Below are 16613 nucleotides of genomic sequence, written 5' to 3' on the forward strand. Positions count from 1 at the left end.
TGTAAAAAAAAAAAAAAAAAAAAGAAAGAAAGAAAGAAAGAAAAAAAGAAAAAAAATTGTAATGTTATAGGTTCAGCCATCTCATTTGATTTTCTCCAACAAACCTATTACATATGTGTATTGGAAATATATATATGATTACATATTATATGTATATGAAACATAGGAAAATATTACTGATCCCCACATTTTTACACAAAGAAACTGTGGCTCAGAGAAGTTAAGAGTCTTCTAAGGTCCAGTGACTAAGTGGTTGAATTCTAAACTTAGTTGGTTGGTTCCCAATCCACTAAGACAATTTAGAAGTAGGAAATGACTAGAAACGATGACCCTAGAGGCATCTGTAGGACATGAACATGAGGGTGTGAAGGCCAAGAAGACTGTGAAGGGTCAACCCTGGACTCTGTCCACATTTCAGTATAAGCAAAAGGGGCTAGTAAAAGAATGAAAGGAGCCAGCATTCAGAAGGTAGATGAGTGCTTAATCATGAGAGAAGAGAAATAAAAAGTGAATGGAAAGAAGCAGGACTTTTGGCTGAGGAAGGAGACTGGCAAAATCCTCCCTGGGAAATGCAACTAGAAAGCTGGACAAGATTGATAAAACCATCATTTCAGCAATCTGGAAACTGACCAAAGGCACAGAACAATCTGAAAAGCATTTATGCTTTAAAAACTGTAGACCTTTGGGTAAGAAGAGTGAGAATTTGTGGCACTCTGGCCTGGGGTGAACACCCACTTCTCCCTCAGCTAAAGAAGGTTCAGTGACTAGAAGGTTCATTTTGGGTGGGACTGGCTGTGAGGACTGGCACATCTCTGCTAAAGTTGAAGAGGGCTCATTGTTAGATCTGGAGTGGTGGGCAATGCACACACCTAGCGATACTGTCCGTGGAAATGTCTTGAGGTGGGCTAGTGGGGAAGACCAATGTCACCACTAGCCTGAAGCTGTGGTTGGAGGTGGAGGGAGAGGGGGAGGTTAGATAATAACTTTCTTCGCTGAGGTTGTGTGAATGATCAGCAAAGACAGAAGACAGCTTTTATAGATTTAGCTTAAGCAAATTACTAAATAAACAAACAAAACTAACCAAAGCTGCTTTCAGTGGGGAAAATCAAAACCTAGAGTTGCTACAACAGACTATCTAAAATGCCCTATATTCAGCAAAATATATGAGAAACAGTAAACTGTTACTACTTACTAAACTGAAAAAAGGCAATCAAAAGAAATTGTCTCTGAACACAGATACTGGATGTAGCCAGCAAAGACTTCAATGGAGCTATTATAAAAATGATCAAAGAAATGAAATTGTATTTGAAAAACATGAAAAGCATAACAATAATGAATGCATAAATAGCAATTTCCAAGGAGGAAACAGGCATTATAAAAAAGAACCAATGGTAGTTCTGGAGTTGAAAAGGACAAGAGCTGAGATAAAAAATGCACCGCAGAGACTCAACAGCAGAAGAAAACGTCAATGAACTCAAAGAAATATTAATAGAAATTATATAATCTGAAGAACAGAAAAAAGACTGAAGAAAAATGAACAGTCTCAGAAACTTGTAGAACAACAAGTATACCAATATATGTGTAATTGAAGTAAATTATTTCAAGAAATAATGGCTGAAAACTTCTCAAATTGATTTTTAAAAAAGTACACATCTAAGAAATTCAAACCTAAATATAGAAAGATTCACATTAGACACATCATATTCAAACGGTTGAAAGACAAAAGCAAAAGATAAATCTGAAAACAAGAGAAAAACAATTCAGCACATACAGAAAATATCAATACAATTCGTAACTTCCCATATAAAACAACAGAGGACAGAGCACAGTGAAACGGCATTCATTTTGCTGAAAGAAAAAAAAAACTATTAACCAAGAATTCTGTATCCAGCAACACAATTCAACAGTATAGGAGAAAGAGGGATATTCCCAACTAAACAAAGACCAAGAAAATTTGTTGCTATCTAATCTCTAATCTCTGCCTTGCAAGAAAGACTTATCACTTTATGTAGAAAGGAACTTACTTCAGAAATGATAAATATATGGGTTAATAAATATATTTATAGATATATTTTGTCTTTATCCTCCCTTCTTTCAAAGACATAAAGTTGTATAAAATAATAATTACATCACTGTAATTATAAGATGAAAACATATACAGCGGTAATCTGTAGGAACTAAAAGCACAGAGCATGGGAGAACAGAGATGCAATAGAACAAAATGCCTAGAGTTGACCAGAATTAAGGTTAGTATTAATCTTTTTTTAAAAAGATTTTATTTATTTATTCATGAGACACACACACAGAGAGAGAGAGAGAGAGAGAGAGAGAGGCAGAGACACAGGCAGAGGGAGAAGCCGGCTCCATGCTGGGAGCCCGACCCGACGGGGGACCCGATCCCGGGTCTCTAGGATCATGCCCTGGGCTGATCACACTAAACCTCTGAGCCACCTGGACTGCCCAGGTTAGTATTAATCTGAAGTAGACTGTGATAAATTAGTTTTTATTTTATAATTTCTCCAACAAACAGTAGGAAAACTAAATGAGAAACTGATTAAAATTTAGAGGAATTAAAATGGTAAAATAGAAAATATTTAGATAGCACAAAAGAAAGCAAAAAAGGAGTAGAATCCCCACCCCAAGAACTTTATGTGATCAAAAGAATTCCTTTTTGATACTTAAACTTTATAAAATAATAAGTTACTAACCACTTTGACTAGAGAATCAAATAGAAATTACTATGGTGTTATTAAGTATATTATCCAGATTTGGTGAAATTGAAAAAAAAAATCAGAACACATATATAAAGTGATACACACACACACACACACAATCCAGAATAATAATGTTTGCAGAATGTTAGGGTTTATGGCACTCATTCTTTATATTCATTTCTATATTCCTTCCATTATCTCAACCTCTGAAAGGAAGAAAGGCAGAGACCTGAATGGGAGCTCACCTTATAATTTTATGTTTATCTTTATAAAAGCTAGACTCAAAAGCAGAGAATTTACTGCTCAGCACATGGCACGTGCTCAATAAACATGTTAAATTTGCAGAGATCATCTTTGCATAATTCAGAATAGCATGGAATTTGGCGGTCTCAGAAATAGGTCTCAATTTACAGACCAATGCTGTAATCCCAGAGATGCAGGGTTTCACAAGATGTGTCAATCTAAACTTTAGATCTAGACGGCATTATGATTTCTGCAGAAAAACTAATTCTTAGCCTTGAACAAAAGAGTCCAATTACCTGAATTTCTTCTACTACTGCTTTGAACTGAGGAATACGCTCGGTCATGTTTTTAACCAGTTCCATTGCATTATCAAATCCCTTCACGTATTCTCCATACATCTTAAGGAATGGTGCCAATTTCTGAAGGATGTCACCAATTCTAGGGGTTGTTTCCCTGTACAAAATAGAGAAACAGGTCATTAATATTTCTTATAGAGTAAGTGAATTAATAGGACTCCAAATGAAGTGATCACTTTATCTATTTCTACACACGCTCTGTGCTTTATCAGACCCACCTTGCTGTGAGATAGGTAGAAAACGAAGCAGCACCTTTTTAAAGGGAGTTTAGGAATGACATGGTAAAAAGAGATACAACCGAGTTTTTAAAACTCCAGATTACCCCTGATATCTCATCTCCACTAATTAAAAGATAGTTTGGAGAGCAGATATGAAATCCTTTTCAACCAAAGCTAAAAATGTACCACAACTTCTATCAGTGGTCTTTACCATAAAAATTTAACACAAATGTTTGGCTATAGCTCTGTGTAGTGTTATTGTATCAATTCAAAAGCAAATAACACAGCATCTAATGTGACTTCCTTAGATATATCATTTGCCGTTTACTCCTCTTACCATTCTTGCATTCGTTTTTCCAGCTCTGGCAATAGGAATTTACTATGGAAGGCATTTATTGATGAGATATTAGAAAAGATTTTATTCACCATCTCTGCTTGAAATGAGCCTCGATTTGCTTCTTCTAATAATTTGCAGTAAAATACCTGAATAAGAGAATAAAGCAAACATTAGTTCAAATTTATTGGTTACCACCTAACACTGTGCTAGGCATATAGTAGGCTCTCAGTAACTTTTGTTGAATCAATGAAATAAGGTTCATGGTTCAAGAAATCAATCATTTTCAAAATGTTCGAATATATGTTTTGATTGAGAAGAACCAGGAATTAGAAAACTTGACTCTAACCTAGGCTATGCCTCTATTTGGGGTATGTTAACCTTTCCTATGCCAGAGAATTTCCAATTGAGGTAAAGGAGTAAATTTACTCCTATCTATAAGTAGAGTTAAGAGAGGTGGAAAGCTTTATATACAACAGTAATTGTGGTATTTTTCACTCCTCTTTGTTTTGAATGGCTTCGATGGCACGTATATCATAATGCCCTTTATTGTAATTTGTTGTCATAAATATCATTTTTCCCTGTGAAAACTATATGCCTCCTTAGGGAGGGAGGCTATCATAATTTAGTTCCCACAGTAGAATGCTTAATAAATATCTGGTCAATGGATAAATAAAAGAGTATTTCAGTTCACAGATGTTTTCTTGCTTTTAAGTAAGTAATAATGCATGATAATTTGAACAATTATAAGAGGATAAAAAGATCTTCTCCTGTACAAAATAATGAGTATCTTAAAAACAATTAAAAAAAATTGCAGTCTTAGCTATACTCCACTAGGGCTACTATACCTCTTAATTGCCATTCTGTTAAATGTAGGCAGAAGGAGGTCTGTTCCTTCATAATGTCCAGATGGTTGTTAATTTTCTAAATTCACCTCCACTGCATTTTCTTGGGAGGCAAAAAGAACACAAAATTATGTCCTTGGAGACTCCAATAGATAGGATATTTTAAGTAATTAAGACTCTAAATTCTAAAAGGTCAGCAATAGCAGCTGACAAAAAAGAACAAAAAAGAAAAAACAAAAACCCGCAAAACCTGGTAAGAGGACAAGACACATTTCCATGATGGGAATATCCAACATTTCAGGTCTGTAATCCTCACAAGGAGAAAAATTCTTTCAAAGGTACAAACTCAACATGAATTGATGGACTTACAATGAATTTCTTCAGAAAGTGAGTGTTTTAAGTCACAAACTCATTATTTCAAAGAACAGAACCCTTAATCTGGCCCCTTAAGTCTCACTCTAACAGGGCCATAGTTTACTCTAGGAACTGATGATAAGGAGGTATATCCAGGGAGGCCTGTTGCCACGAAGTTCTAGTTTTTCAAAGGCAGAAGTGGGACAATGCTTCTTATAATTAACACTCAAACACGGCAACTTTCTCATTTAATAAGAGGAGTCTATATCAGCAATCTACCAATTATCTTGCTCTTTTATCATTAAAATAATATTAAGATGCCTTAGTTTTCAAGTGATTCTTATGATGCATTTAATTTTTTAAAATTATGATGCATTTTAAAACTTTCTTTGCAAACATATATTTGAAATGATACTCAAGGCTCCACCATGATGAAAGTACAAGATTCGGAAAAGTAAAGTAAATGTCATTTCCAACAAATATTGAGTACGCAACTTTACACTTGTATTAGATGTCTCCTATAACTGGAATGAGTGAATGCTCAAAATTTCTCCTGGCCCTATTAATTCAGATGACTCACATGGGGCTGAAGAGCACACGAGGCAAATAGAATCAGTGACATAATCACGTAGGAATTCAAATCACGAATCTATTTATATTTCTAAATTATTTTTTAAAATTTAAATTCAATTAATTAACATATAATGTATCAATGATTTCAGAGGTAGAGTTCAGCAGTTCAGTCTTATACAATACCCAATGCTCATTATATTATCACATGCCCCGCTTAATGTCCATCACCCAGTTACCCCATCCCCCCAACTCCTTCCCCTCCAGCAACCCTCAGTTTGTTTTCTATGATTAAGAGTCTCTATGTCTCCCTCTCTGATTTCATCTTATTTTATTTTTTCCTGTCTTATTTAAATGATAATGGTAACATGGCTCTAGGATCATAATAAATGGTCAAGAAACATACCAGTGTTTAGTGTTGAAAGATACAGGCATTTCATGACTCATAGAGTCCTTGAATCTGCTCTTTATGCATTGAAAACCTTTTGTGTCTAGTGAATTCACTGACAAAGCTAAAAATCCTAAAGATTTCCTTGAAGAAAAAGCTTTCACTGGCCAAAAACAGTCATGCCCCTCATATAGTTTCTAAAATCCCTTGATTACTAAAAATGATGTACAAATGTCAAAAAACAACCCTGAAAAGGAAAATCTTACCTGATCTAAGAGGTCAAGTCGGTTGACATAAGCTCTTTCTGTAAGCAAAAGTTCATTGGCTATTTTGTGAAGTTTTTCCTCATTAGTTTCCTAAAAGTAGAATAGATGTTCACATATTAGGAAATAAAGCTTGGACATATTTTTCAAGTAACAAACACCTTAGCAAATGGTCAAAACAGTTTTCTCAAGCTTCTCATGTACCCAATTCCTTTTAGCCACAAAGGGTCAGCCAACCAGAAATGAACAAAATTAAAAATAAGCAATCCTCTAGATTTAACTTACAACATCCTTAGCCTCTGTCAAAATTAAGACTATCATCTTTGTCCTTGAAATACCTTTTATCTTTCTCAGACACTGTATTTGGCTCATTTTCTTTCTGCCTCTTTTAGGCCACTCTTTACACATGATTTCATCACTCTGTCAGATATCTTGTCTAATTATTAGCTCTACGTATCTAACTTTTTTGCCTTTCAAAAAAATGTTAGGGAAAATTTCAACCACATGAGTAAACAGTAAAATGAACCAGCACGTATCCATTACTGAGATACAACAACTATCAAGTTATTGTTAATCTTATTTCATCTATGTTCCCCTCTCCTCTCTTTACCCATATTATTTTAAACACAAACATTTTATTTCCTCAGTATATGTCTACTTAGCCTTTAAATATATTCGTAAAGCTTTGCTAGTTCTATGAGAATGGGAATATTTTTTTCTTGATAACTTGATAGCTCTTGTCTACTACAATGCTTCAATAAAATACTGGCATTCAATAAAATATTGCTGAATAAATGAATGAATGGGTGGCAATCACACAAACCTAACTATTGTTGGACATTTACTACCACTTTGGTATGCTGCCAATGTAAGACCAAACTCATCTTTTCAGGAATACCTCTATCCTACCACCTCCTACCCCCTCCCACCAGAACTTTACCAGCCTGGCAAGTGTTCCATTCCTTTCCAGTTAATCTATCTTTGCATCTTGAATCACTCTAAATTAGGTTCCCTACAACAAAATCCACCTGGCTATGAGCTCCTACTCATACTGTTAGTATCTATCCTTTAAGTTTTCATCACTGCCACCTGGTTTTGCTCATACCCTATCCCAAGCCCAATTCAATCAGCCCAGTTGATCGGATTCTACTATTTTTTGGCTAGTTAGATTCACCTTCTATGCTGTTTTATGAGCAATCTTTCTAATTCTGCTTTGCCAAGATCATTTTACTTTCCATAGAGAGAAAACTTCTAACAGTCCTCTTTTCACCAGCAGGATAAAATCCAGACTCTATGTATCCTTCAGGTTACTCAAATCTCATCTTTACTCACTTCCTCAGACTTCTTCCCAATTTTATCGCTGCAGGCACACTTCCCTCCAAACACACCAATCTCATCCACCATTATCCAAACATGTCCATGCCCATTCCCAAAACTTTCTTCTTTTGATCCTCTCTGCATGGTATATATTCTTGTTTCATCATTCTAGGTGTTTAAGACTGTTTTTTGGGGGGTTGGCCTGCTTAATTTCCATTCCTTATCCATGGAGCCTTCTTCAACTATCCAAAGCTCTTGGCCTTGGTCCTATTAGAACTTACTATCTATTTTATACTTTAACATCTTTTTGTTAAGAAATTTCTACCTAACTACTTGGCTGAAGTACCCTTTTCATTCTAGGCAAGTATGAAGCAGTCAGAATTTAGTAAAAACTCTAACACCAAAGCAGAACAAAGTATATTTTAAACCAGTGTCTTACAGGAGTACTGAAGTGAGGTATTTTTATGTTAAGTCTTTAGGTAGTGTAACATAGTACTGTTTATTCTGTGGCCTCAAAAACTCTGAAATAAGAATTGTGTAGTCATTAAATCCCACAATTAGACAAAGTTTTGGTTAAACAATAAATTCAGGGTAAAGTACAAGCATTATTGTTTGCCTGTTTGACATCCTTTCCCTTCACTTTTTTTTTTAAAGATTTTATTTATTCATTCATGAGAGACAGAGATAGAGAGAGGCAGAGACATAGGCAGAGGGAGAAGCAGGCTCCATACAGGGAGCCTGACGTGGGACTCGATCCCAGGTCTCCAGGATCAGGCCCTGGGCCAAAGGCAGGCGCTAAACCACTGAGCCACCCGGGCTGCCCTTTCCCTCCACTTCTTAATGATAACCAGATTTGGTCAGGGCATCTACCTTTTTACTATGTAGCCCTTCCTTTGGAGAAACTATCCTCATTCCTCAGATCAAAAAGATGGCTCTGATTGGTGTAAGAATCAAGAATACGGGGATCCCTGGGTGGCACAGCGGTTTGGCGCCTGCCTTTGGCCCAGGGCGCGATCCTGGAGACCCGGGATCGAATCCCACATCGGGCTCCCGGTGCATGGAGCCTGCTTCTCCCTCTGCCTATGTCTCTGCCTCTTTCTCTCTCTCTGTGACTATCATAAATAAATAAAGATTTAAAAAAATGTTAAAAAAAAAAAAAAGAATCAAGAATACGTGGGTGATTGTTTCAGGAGCCTATGAAACATGAAAGAATATGCACTGGGGCTCCCTGCTCTTAAGAAGGAGCAAAAGAAAAATAAATCTCTTTGATGCTTTATGTAAATGAGGATACTTGTAGGCTTGAGTGCCATGAGCAACCACCCCGTAACCACAGAGATGAAGCTAGTAAACTGCCTTATTATTTAAGCCAGGTTGAGTCTAACTGGTGTTATTTGTAGTTAGAAGCATCCTGATTAGCATGGAAAACTGAAATACTATGAAACACATGGGGTGTATTCTGTGAAATTGAAAAGCTCTCAAATAATTTTAAGCAATTACTAATTATAGAGAAGAAAATAATTAATGTACTAGAAATGTGACTTTCAAACCTATAATAAGTGAATACAAATACATAGTAAATATATAAGAAATAAATCATTTCAGAGGTCACTATGCTATTCAACATACAAGAAATACTGACCTGCATCAACACTATACACCTCCTCTCCTATCATCAGCTCCTGTTAACAGATCTGCCCTTTTTCAGAATGTTGGGTAAATGGAATCACACAGTACGTGCATGCCTTTTGAGTCTTGCTTCTTCCACTTCTCAAAATGCATTTGAGATACATCCATGTTGCCATTAGTACTAGTGGCTTGTTCTTTCCAAGCTCTTAGTTTTATTTTAATAGCAGTACTACTACTACTTTATCTTTTTGACTCATTCACACATTTTCATATGTTCTGATCCTGGTTTTGACAAATACCTTTAAGAAAAACCACTCAGCAAAGTTTGTGCCATAATAATAATAATAAAAAAATACACCTCTTATGAGTCAGAGAATTAATTAACCAACAGGTCATACTGCCTGTTATTGCTATGCAATGAAGTCACTCCTGAGGTCTTCTACATCCTATAGGATCTTAAATAGGAAGCTTATAATAAACTATCTTTTGCTGACTCTAAATCATACTTTGGCTGAACTCGGCAAATGATAGGTATCCTGGTCATAATTTGCAAAATCCAAAGGAGACACCAGCAGTTATTAGCAAAAGCTGTGTCCTTCCACACAGATGGTTTTCTAAGGTTAGGTCCCTGACCTTGCCAAAACCAACACAAAGATAAGCAAAAGTAAACTTGCTGACATTCAGTTTAATCACTCACACACTTTCACTTTGTGAAAAGTTACTAGGGATTTTTATGGTGGAGTTAAAGGAAATCACAGACTCAAACAATTTCACCAGAAGAACAGCTAACATTTACCCACTGATTACTTGTTATGCAGCAGACACTGTTATATTTTACATAAATTGACTAATCCTGTGCTTGCTTCTGCAGCACCTATACATATATAAATTGACTAATCCATATAACTCCAAAAATCTAATCTATAAATAGATACATTATTCCTGTTTATAGGCAGCACACACATGTAACAAGACAGAATTCAAAGACTCAGAAAGGCCAGGTGACTTGCCCCCAGTCACACAGTTAAAAGGTAATTGAATTTGATTCCAGTCATATAAGAGAGTATAGGATTTTATATCATGGTCAGTAAATCATTGGCGCACACTCTAACTCTTCTCTGCAACAAGAAACAAGGCTATATAGTAAGTACCTGCAAGGGAACAGACTAACACTATACAAACTGTCTACTTGTAAATTAAAAGCAGTATCTACTAGGCATTTTTTAAAAAGATTTTTTATGTATTTATTCATGAGACACACAGAGAGAACGAGAGGCAGAGGGAGAAGCAGGTCCCATGCAGGGAGCCTGATGTGGGACCTGATCCCGGAACTCCAGAATCACACCCTGGGCCGAAGGCAGGCGCCAAACCGCTGAGCCACCCAGGGATCCCCTCTACTAGGCATTTTAATTTATATTCTTTCTCTAATATACATTCTATTTATAGCAGGCTTTTCAACATTTTAGTAAGAATTATCATGTATTAAAAATTCAGTCATGTTTGATGTAATGATATGATGGCTTCTAATGTTGAATTAGTTACTGAAACTCATCTGTGGGTACATTTACAGAGAAATACATGATCTGTCTGCATGCATGGGTCTCTACTACTCTATCAGACTTATGCTTAAATAACACAGTTGTTTTAAAATTGCTCGTACACTGGGATTATAGTCTGGTATTTTTTTTTAATAGTTAAATAGGTCAAGTTATATAATATTGTCTCTTATTATTTGCCATTTTTTAAAAGATTTTATTTATTCATGAGAGACACACACACACAGAGAGAGAGAGAGAGAGAGAGAGAGAGAGAGAGAGAGACAGGCAGAGGGCGAAGCAGGCTCCATGCAGGGAGCCCGACTCGGGACTTGATCCCGGGTCTCCAGGATCACGCCCTGAGCTGAAGGCAGAGCTAAACTGCTGAGCCACCCGGACTGCCCATTATTTGCCATTTCAAAACTATATAACCCCTACTTTGTGCTTAGCACTTTACTAAGAAGTCATATATACTCGTGATTCTTTGGAAAATAGTAATGGCTATGAAATATTGATTTAATAAAAAATCCTATTTGTCTCTATTGGAACCTAATACGCAGACTTCACTTTTTTAAAAATAATCATAAATATGCTATTAAAAAAGCATCTTATCTTCCATATTCCTCTATAAAGTATTTTTTCACTTGCAAATGAAACTATATCCCCATCTTGAAAGCTGATTCTCAGAGTATTGCCTCAAACAAAAATACAGCAGAGTATGTCTAAACTATCCAAATTGCAAAGGGAAGAAGGACGCCTCCCCCAGTAAAAGATTACACAGTTTACTTTCCTCTGCTTCTCTTGCAGTTCTCTTGCATGGTGCACTTCCTGGGCGAGGGCTGTGCACTTTCATGCCTCCAGTAACCTTTTGGCAGATATCTGCTCCATTCTCATAGGTCAGGTTCAGCCTGGTTGCTAGTCACTGTGCCCGCTGGCTCATGAATATGCTGCAGAGTCAGTTCTGCCTCCTTATTTACAGATGTCACCAGCTCCTGCAGCTCTTTTCAGACCTTTTGGCATGACTCTTCCCTATGGCAGGAGCCCAGACAAAGTGCCCCCGCTGCAGCTCACAGGCCTCACTTATTGGACAGGCGGAAAATGCTTGGGTAGAGCTGGTGATTCATTCTTCAAGATCGCCGTGCCATATGCACTGCCACATGCCTCAGAACCACCAAGCAGGGGAGCAGATATTTTGGAACGAACTTCACAAAGGTTAATCGACAATCAGAGTTTCCTAAAAGAAGCTTTAAGGGCAAAGCCTTCAATTACATAAAAAAGAATCAGAGGTTGATATCATGCTTTGTCACTCTTCAGTTATGCTTTTTTAACTTTTCAGTACATGTTCTCAAGACTTCATTTTAAGCAGGAAGAATTGTTTTTTTCTAAAAACATTAAACCTAAACTACTAAAAGTTCTTATCGCTTGTTCCATATATTCATTACAGGCAGGTTATACCTAAAATAATATGTATGCAAGTTATTGGGTTTTATAGGACCAGAATGAATGCTTCAAGTTTCTCCCTAATGAATTAAATTCGTCCACAGAGAAGGCAGACGTGTCTTTGTGTGAATACATGTGTTTCTGCTTTCCCTGGGGTCCATTCTTTCATAAAAAGATGAGTCAACTTAGGGAATAATCACTTGACATCCACATTTTGATAGGTCATTTTTAATGTCTTCCTAGATATTAAGGTCTTTTATGTGGGTCCAGGTGGATAATTTATTTATTTATTTATTTTTAAAGATTTATTTATTTATTTATTTATGAGAGAGAGAGAGAGAGGCAGAGACACAGGAGGAGGGAGAAGCAGGCTCCATGTAGGGAGCCTGATGTGGGACTCGATCCCGGGACTCCAGGATCGTGCCCTGGACCAAAGGCAGGTGCTAAACCGCTGAGCCACCCAGGGATCCCACAGGTGGATAATTTAAAATGAGATCACAGTGATATTTGAATGTCACATAATTGGCCTAACATCCCAAAAAGCACCTTTAAATCTCTAACTTGTCTCGACACCTACATTTCCATATTCCAGAATTCTACAGATTTGTTCTCATTCTATTAAGGAACAGAGAAATCAAGGGAGGGTATCACAAGTGAAAGACAGTGACAGCCCCCACTAGTTAGAGGGCACTTACTGTGCTAGGCACTACTGCATGTGCTTCACACAAATTATCCAGTGGAATCCTCCTAATACTCCTGGGAAGCAGGTATTGCTAACCTCTCATTTTACAGATGAGGAAGCAGTATCTTTTTTTCTTTTTAAGGTTTTACTGATTTATTCATAAGAGACACACAGAGAGAGGCAGAGACATAGGCAGAGGAAGAAGCAGGTTCCCTGCAGAGAGCCCAATGTGGGAATTGATCCCAGAATCCCAAGATCACACCGAGCCGAAGGCAGGGCTTGGAGGCATCCCAGGAAGCAGTGTCTTAATGAGGGATGGGTAAGCTGCCCCCAAATCAGCTAGAAAGAGACTGAGCCAGGATTCAAACTGAGGTCTGTGAAAATGAAGTTCTCGCTCTGTTACATATCTTTAAGGAAGAGAAGTCCCTGTGGATGTGTGGGACAAGAAGAGAGAAGATAAGGGAATAATTTACAGATTTTGTGTTCAATTAAGATCATGTAATAATGCCATAAGGACGGTCATGTGGTCTCAGGGAAGATTTGTAATCAAGCAAGAAATTTATCACCAGGCTCACATTACACGAAAAAGAATACTATGATGCACACACATTATTCTTTTCCCAGGGCTTCATTATATAGTACCACAAAAATAGCTTATTACTTTTGCATGATCCTTCAGGAAGTTTTAGGAGCAAAGTCCAAGCCTACTTTCCACCCAGCAGCAATATTTTTCCAATCTGATGTCCTCTACACTATTTATTCATTTCAAGACAGGAGAATAGGCAAGTGAGAACTTTTAATCAGAAGGTTTACATTCTGTGCTTTTGAGATAGGGTGGGGAGAAGGACAAGCGAGCTTGCACGGAGAAGGACAATTTAGTTACTTGCACAAGATCAGACAGGAAGCGGTAGCAAAGAGAGAACTTTGTTCTTCTCATACTCAATTTAGTATACATTAGACTATATTGTCCTTTGCCTCTTACAGAAATAAAAGACCAGGCACAAAGAAGAATTTAATACATACCTACAATCAATGACTAAGTTAACCTATCCCAAATCTACACAGAACATCAAAGTAATTGGGTCACTTACAAGTATTTCTTATAATTCCCTAGAGTTAAAACCTCGTGCATAGAAATGAGTGCACTATGTCGAAATAACCTATGGTCCTCATGCAAGAGAAACACACAAAATATAGGAAGCCAGGGTTAAAAAAGGAAGCGGCATGCAAAATTATCTCTGTGCATCCCACAAAGGGGCATGCCAGCTTTAAATGGAACCGACAGCTGCTGAGATACTCAGAGGGCAGGATATGCTGAACTTTGGATCTATCAAGGGACATCTCTGGCCATGAGTCTGTTCATCTTGATTTACAAATAAGGAAACAGGATTTTATTTTATGTTTATTATTTATTTATTTATTCATGAGAGACACACAGAGAGAGGCACAGACACAGGCAGAGGCAGGAGAAGCAGGCTCCATGCAAGGAGCCTGATGAGGGACTCGATCCTGGAAATCCGGGATCAGGCCCTGAGCCAAAGGCAGATGCTCAACCGCTGAGCCACCCAGGTGTCCCTATTTTATGTTTATTTAACAGCCAGCTCACATTATGTTTCAAGGCACTGTTCTAATCCTTTACAATGACTCAATGATCCATGCCTCGTAATAACCTTATGACCTAGGTATTGTTCTTTCCATGTAGCACATGAAGAAACTTAGGTACAGGTAGGTTTAACTGAGCTGCTCGAGGTCATACAACTTCTAAGTGACTGAGCTGGGTTGCAAACCTTGAGAATCTGGCTCTTGAGTCTGTCTTCCTGACCACCAGGTTTTAGTATACTGTTTTTTTTTTTTTTTTTTAGATTTTATTTATTTATTCATGAGACATACAGAGAGGCAGAGACACAGGCAGAGGGAGAAGTCTCCTGCATGGAGACTGATGTGGGTGGGGCTCCATCCCAGGACCCAGGGATCACAACCTGAGCTGAAGGCAGGCACTCAACCACTGAGCCACCCCGGTGCCCATTTTGTTTTGTTTTGTTTTGTAGCCACAAACAACAACTGCTATGTTTTTAAGATCTGGATTTTCCATTTCTCTGCTACCCATACTAAATATCATCTTTATATGCATTGTGATCTCCAAACACCTCGCTTTCCCAAACCTCCTGGTTCATGTCAACATTCTGTGAAACCCTATCCTTGGTTCCATTATGTCATTGTTCTCTTGGGACTGCTGACTTGCAGTCATTGCCCCACTCCCACTGTAAGTTTGATCTTCTCTTTCTTGAGTTTCAGGTCACTCAGCAAATGCTGGGGAGACTGCTGATTGCGCCCATTACCTTTGACCTTGGCCCTCAGAACCTTATTCGCAAGTCCCCAACAAGAGCTAACCTCCTTCACTGTCCTCAACCCCTTGAGGCTATCTCACTGGCTTCTATGGGGGCCACATCCCAAACCGACACATTCAGCACCACACCTAGTCACCTCTGCACTGCAGTCTTAGTACCTTGTGCACAGAGTTCCCGACTCTCCCTACTTCTTGATTTATGCTAACAGGGAAGAAGTCACCCTCTCAGGCATGCTCTAAAACCATGCTCTGAACCTTGACTTTATCTTTGAGTTCTCTTTTCCCCTTTACCTCAAGATATCTTAGTAATGGTTATTTATCTCAATCCTCCATTTCAGCTGTTTCCTCTTTGTATTTTCTGCAGTGCCTTGCAAAAAGTGTATGCAATATAACTGGTACTGCATTTAATTTGATTACCCAGGTTCTCTGAGCTAGTTGGCTATAATGTCCCAGTAAGACCAAAGCCTCCAGATCAATCCTAGTTCCATATTCTAAATGATGACCATCTTCATTGGCTCACCAGTAATCCTGTGTCCCCTCCCCCAAATCCTACAGTTCTCATGACATTGCTCTCTCTTTTTCCTCTCACACAACTCACTATGTTCCCCTTTTGATTACTTCTGTGCTCTCTAGGGCTCAGTCCTTGCCCTTCTTCCTGTTCCTGTACATTCTATTTTGGCAATATTAATCACACCCTTATGTACATCCTCTTACAGGCTTATCCTCTTTCCTGAGCTCGAGATCCGTATTTCCACTTGCTTAATTAATATCTCCTAGTGGATGTCCTACAGGTGCCATCAACGAGTAGTACAAAACTAACCTAATTAGAAACTCTACTCCCTGCCATCATTCCATACACAATTACTTTCCTTCCTGCCTGCCACCTCAATTATTTCATTAACATGTCAAGAAACCAAGGCCTGCCAAATCAGGTTCAAGTACCATGTCTGAGATCACCTAGTTGGTAAGTGACAAAGCTGGGGTTTGAAATCATCTTTTTTATTCTAAAGTCTTCATCCTGAATCACAGACCATAATGTCTTAGAGTATTCCATTTTTGTTTTAGACATCGTCATGAGGACATCCACAAGTCCCTCAAATTCAGTATGTCTAAACTCAATTTTTCTGCTCTCCAAATATGTCTCAACTGAAGAAGATGAAGAAGTCTTCTGGAAAAATTGTCTACTGTGGACAGGTGTTCAAGAAATCTCCCTTGCGGGTGAAGAACTTCGGCATCTGGCTGCACTATGATTCATGCAGTGGCACCCATAACATGTAATGGGAATACTGGGATCTGACCACCGCAGGTGCAGTCACCCAGTGCTACCGAGGCATGGGTGCCCGATGTGTGCCCGGGCCTACTCTATCCAAATCATGAAGGT

The 16613-nt window shown here is 38.0% G+C and overlaps 1 protein-coding gene across 7 annotated transcripts in view; it reads right to left on the bottom strand.

The window, feature by feature from the left end:
- The window catches only part of FGD4 (FYVE, RhoGEF and PH domain containing 4), a 215442-nt gene that overhangs the window by 32669 nt on the left and 166160 nt on the right, over positions 1 to 16613 (bottom strand). For all 7 annotated transcript variants that reach the window (XM_026000097.2, XM_072765608.1, XM_072765607.1 and 4 more), the window contains 3 exons: positions 6289 to 6378; positions 3869 to 4014; positions 3254 to 3410 (listed from right to left, as the gene is read on the bottom strand). In XM_026000097.2, coding sequence (XP_025855882.2) covers positions 3254 to 3410; positions 3869 to 4014; positions 6289 to 6378 — 393 coding nt within the window. The remainder of the gene's footprint in view (positions 1 to 3253; positions 3411 to 3868; positions 4015 to 6288; positions 6379 to 16613) is intronic.

This window comes from Vulpes vulpes, chromosome 8, assembly GCF_048418805.1.
Source record: "Vulpes vulpes isolate BD-2025 chromosome 8, VulVul3, whole genome shotgun sequence".
Classification (NCBI taxonomy): domain Eukaryota; kingdom Metazoa; phylum Chordata; class Mammalia; order Carnivora; family Canidae; genus Vulpes; species Vulpes vulpes.